Source organism: Pyrus communis, chromosome 6, assembly GCF_963583255.1.
Source record: "Pyrus communis chromosome 6, drPyrComm1.1, whole genome shotgun sequence".
NCBI classification, from domain to species: Eukaryota; Viridiplantae; Streptophyta; class Magnoliopsida; order Rosales; family Rosaceae; genus Pyrus; species Pyrus communis.
This window is the reverse complement of record NC_084808.1, coordinates 10579670-10584766: the sequence shown is the minus strand read 5'-3', so window position 1 is coordinate 10584766 and position 5097 is coordinate 10579670. Positions and strand designations below refer to the sequence as shown.

Below are 5097 nucleotides of genomic sequence, written 5' to 3'. Positions count from 1 at the left end.
AGAATAAAAGACTTAAGCAATGGCTCTTCAGCATCTCAATGATGACTTCTGGAACGTCATCTTTAAACAAAGGCCCCATAATCTAGTGAGAAGCAACTACATCCTCTTCAAATTGAAGAGTTTTGATGGCGCTTCAAGTAATGAAATCATTACACTTACCACACTCTTCAGCAAACTTGGTAACGAAAGTGTTGGCAACCATTGAAGTAAGGTGAGGGGTTTGAGTTTATGGGTTTCAGAGATTAAAGTTCTGGGTTTCAAATTATCAGAGTAAAATGGCGAGAGTTCTGGGATTTTTTAAACGTAAAATTGGAATGAGGCCAAAGTTGGTATTTATAGGCAGCTGGAAGAGAAGATCGACGGTCTTAGATCTAAAGATTGAAAGGCAAATCCAGCCGATATCTTTAATAATCATTGAAAATTTTGAAAATCCAGGTAAAGAGGCCAAAAAGCACTCAAATTAGGGCAGCACGATTACGTGTGACAGCGAACTTTAAGGCACGATCATTATGAAGAGACGTTTCAAAAGTTTACGAGCCTCGGGTATGAGGCGCGTACATCGTTGAAGTTAGACAGACGCGACGAGAAGTGGCCACATGTCAAGGTCTCACAACTATGAATAACTGACATGCAGAGTAGGAGATCGTGTCTAATAAATGCATCTGAGTGGGTGGATGGGGAATATTCGCAATGATCGTTTGTTTCGCCATGATCGCAAGGGGGAAGACAAACTGAGGGTGGGTGCAGGGTGCAGACAAATTGGAATTTTTTTTTTGTTTTTTTTTTTTTGGGTGTGGGGTGGTTGCAGGTGAGGGGAAGAAGATGAAGATGGGGGAGAAGAGAGAGGAGGGGGGAGGGGGAGGGACGAACTGAGGGTTGTTTTTTCTTCTTTTTTTTTTTTTTTTTTTTTACTTTTCTTTATTATTTTAATATTCAAAAAATATTAAATAATTTTTTTTTTAGTTTTTAATAATATTTTAATGATTTTTTAATAGAAAGTGGGCCCTGAATCAAGTCACGTCAGCATTAAACTGAAAAGTAAGGCCAAGTAATGGAAGGTATAACACTGGACCAAATTCTAAAGATGCAATATGACATTGTCAATTTTAAAAGATGAGGTATAAAAGTGTCGTGACACTAATAGTTGAGGTAATTTTTGTACTTTACCCTAACTTAATTATTCTGGAGAAGATTGACAAAAAAAAAATTATTCTGGAGAAGATGAGACATACAAAATGAAAGTGTTTGCAACACATACTGAAAGGATACTAATGAAGCCGATCATTAATGACTAGTTTGAACACCAAGAGCAGCGGTTTGATCAAATAAGTTGATTCATAGAAGCTTCAAAAAGGAGAAAATAATTTTTCCTTTTTTCTAATAGCTGCTATAAAACAAAAACAAAATGATAGTCTTATTTGCCAAAGAAAGACCGTTGGTCTTGGAATAGCATTGTAATATACTTGCCTATATAGCTCAGCGATCCCTAGGAAGAAAATTTAAGGAGAATATTGATATGGGAAAAAACTTTATTCATGTATAAGAAAAACAGTGAAAATGCTTTACATTTCAGTGGGAAAAGTACATATGCTTTCCTGAGACACAAGTTCCTTGTTTTTTTTTTTTTTTTTTTTTTTTTTTCTTTGAACGATCAAGTTCCTTGTTTATTACTTGCATAACTTCCTTGACTTTCTTGCGAACAAAACGTCTGCAAAATGCCAAATTCCAGCATATATATGCTAGCTCTATGTTCCCATTCTTCCCCTCCTTGAATTTCCCTTGGCTGGCATTATCCGAATTCTCTTCGCTACACGTACGAAATCCCTGTAACAGGCACACGGACACATAAACGCATCATCAGATGTATAAAGTCAAATTATGACCTTGTGTACTGCACGAAACCATAAGACTATCGATTAGATAAATTCTTATTCAAATGCATCGTTCAGATTCACAGTCAGATTACAAATTATAAGTAAGAGAATTTTACACACAAATCATAACATCGAGACTCTGTATCATCTATGTAATTGTCAAATTAAAAGGGAAAACATAACGAGAATAATAGTAATAACTCACTTCCAATTGAGGTCACCGGCGAGAAGAAGATCATCTTCCATGTCTTCATAAGCAATAACATGACCAGGAACAGCATTTGAAAGATCAAGATCCTTCTCGTTAATGGTTCCCACATCGCCACCATCCACGAACATCTGGCGGAGGGCCTTGGCAAGACTTTGGTAGCTTGCATGTTTCTGGAGGCAAATGCGCTGGCAGATCGAACGGCCTTCAAGCACAATGGTGACCGGAGGGACCACGGTGGAAACAAGATCGTCGTCAAGAAGTCCTGGGAAGCCATGGAGACTACTGCCATTAGGGTTTCTGTTCAAATGAGAAGACGTTGTAGTAATTGCACCACCACCACCAAGCTGTACTCTGCTCTCTTGCCATCTTCTTTTCAAGGAGTCTTGTCCCTGAGATTGATCAAAAGCATTCATGATTTTCTATGAAATTAACTGAGAAGGGTTTGGTGTTTTTGGAGGGATATATGTTAGGAGAGAAGGATTCGAGTGAGGAAGCTGAACGAGATAGGTTTGGTATTTGTTGGGTTTGGACAAGGAGAGTGGGTATTTAATTGTGTCTTGGTAAAAATGAGTAGAAGAGTTAGGGAGAGGATAGAGAGAGGAGAAAGAGAGGAGAACGCACAAATGTCGGAAAAGTGGTCAGTTCAGTTAGGTGTCTGAAACTGCCTCAACTTAGAGAGTGCTTAATTTTCCTTTGTTTTATCAGAGTCATTATATAGCATGTGTGAATATACCGACCTCGTCGATATATTTATACGTATAGGTAGATGTAAAGGCGATTCTATCTTTCAAGGCAGGTCCTAAAGTTTAGAAGAAACTAATAACTATGAGGAACTAATAACTAAACCACATAAGGTTTCTTCTTTATTCTTGGTCCATACTATTCTTTAAGAACCAGAATTGCTACTCATTATTACAGTCGAGTGGAATTCATTTTCAGTTGTAAGTGAGAGGTCTTAGTTTTGATTTTCCTCAAAAGCGAATTTAAACCATATTATTACTAGTCCAATGTGAGGCTAAGCTCACCCTCTCTCTATTAGTGTAGGTAATATCGTTTGTTCGAAGAAAAAAACTCAAAATTTGTAGTTGAAAATCATTATTCGGGAAATAAAAGTCTCAATTCCAACCATATATGTCTAAATAATAAAACAAGTAGAGTGTGGCTTTGTCTAAACCAAATAAATTAAAATGAATGAAGTGGAATGTTCAGATTGCCTCGTTTGGTATTTAGGATTAAAAGATCAATAACACCATTAAACTAGTATGTTGAAGGAGCAAAAATGAAAAAATTGTCTCTCACGGTAGAAAAAAGGATTACTCTCATTAAAGAAACTTATCCATTCTAACCCTTTCTCCTCTCCATAAATATGAGGATTAGAAAGGGATAAGTTTCTTTCATGTCTAATCCTCGTCTACTCCACTGAAAATGAAAAATAACTCATCTCTACCTTCAATACACCTTTAATTTAGTAAGTTATCCACTAAAATCCAATCTTAGATATCAAACGAGGTCATATGGTATGCCACATGTGATGTACGATTCCCATTTACCAAACTGTAAAACATTACATTCACAAAATATACCCTATATGTATAAAACTATTATTGATCTCTTGTTATAAGTTGAGTAGATTGGTAACACGGTATAATTCTGATCACACAATAATTTTCCTTGTAATCACACACCAGTTGAGTAGTACTCAAGAAAGAATTAATCCAGCCATGCAATACTACAAAAGTTAGTGATTAATTAGTTACTTATGTTGATCCCAGTTCACTTAGTACGTACCCATGAGCTTCCTTTATTACCTGGTTTATAGGGAAAAGGGCAAAACCTAGATAATAAATAACAATGCGTAGGGTTAGAAAAGAGTGAGGGATGTTTGCTTGTGAAAGCAAAAAGCAAAAAGCAAAAGACGGTGTGTGCGTGCGTCCCCATTCTTGTACTGCTCTCTTATATTTAACTGCAGTTTTTTTGCATTATATCTGTTGGGGTTAGGTTGCTGTCATGAATTTTATTTTATAAAATAATTATGGTATTGGGATGCTGATAAAATGCGTGAACGAAAAGCAAGCTGAAACTGTAAAAAGACAATAATAAATAATTAAAATAGAAATAAAATATTGTTAAACATAAACAATGAATCTTGTAAATTGAAATGCATGGGCTGTGGTGACGACCGCGCTGCGGTCGCCGAACGGCTCGTTGGTTTGACTCTCAGATGGTCCGGAACAAACGCATTCTTCTATATGAGAAATTTTTTATTGTGACGAAAACACGGTTAGAATATTATGTGTTTTTATATAAATGGTGAAAATTTTTATTTTTTAAGTTACTAACTTTTTAACATATATATCCTACTATTTATATAATAATACGTTGTGTATTATCTCGTGTTCTCGTCACACTGAAAAATCTCTTCTTCTACATGATCATATCAAAAGTAGGTGACGCTCCTAGTTTCTACCCTTTTCTTTCCTAGATAAAGACCACTCTGTGCCTTATTAACGGATCTTTAATTAAATACTAGGTTTAGCTAACCATAATTGAAGCTAATTACAATTCCCTCACTACTAGATAATACTACAGTGATTTTTGTCACCACAATAAATGAAAGACTCCAAATATACTACTACAGTTAGCTAACTTGATATGAATTATGTGTTAATGACAGCAGGAAATGAAAGACTCCAGTGATTGGCTCTTAATCGTCACCCTATTTTTAAGGCCTGGGTCTATGCCTGTGCAGTAGCGAAGCCAGAAATTGTCGGAAGGAGGGACGAAATTTAAAAGGGTAAAAGGTCCAAAAAAATTTAGACATTCAAATCCTTTAGATAGTAGACAATATACTAATGTCATTCATAATTTATTAAGCCAATCGTATTACACACTACTCATGATTGCCTACAAATTCATTGAAAAACTAAAATCCATTATCAAACTGAAAAATAGAAACCACTGGCCCTCTTTTGTAAGTAGAATTGTACATCTTTCATTAACTGATTATATTGT

At 35.7% G+C, this 5097-nt stretch overlaps 1 protein-coding gene across 1 annotated transcript; it reads right to left on the bottom strand.

The window, feature by feature from the left end:
* Positions 1 to 1526: 1526 nt before the first annotated feature.
* Positions 1527 to 2499, bottom strand: LOC137736581 (auxin-responsive protein IAA33). The gene is made up of 2 exons (XM_068475826.1): positions 2080 to 2499; positions 1527 to 1824 (listed from the first exon to the last, which is right to left on the bottom strand). Exons 1-2 carry the CDS (start codon positions 2496 to 2498, stop codon positions 1746 to 1748), a joined length of 498 nt encoding a protein of 165 aa, XP_068331927.1. The 5' UTR covers position 2499; the 3' UTR covers positions 1527 to 1745.
* Between the last annotated feature and the right edge of the window lie 2598 nt (positions 2500 to 5097).

Bases quoted from the DNA above. Each gene is read 5' to 3' on its own strand.
- LOC137736581 (XM_068475826.1), bottom strand. From the start codon at position 2,498: ATGAATGCTTTTGATCAATCTCAGGGACAAGACTCCTTGAAAAGAAGA. The intron at 1,825-2,079 runs GTGAGTTATTAC...TGCCTGTTACAG, and splicing joins GCCGGTGACCTCAATTGGAA to GGATTTCGTACGTGTAGCGA.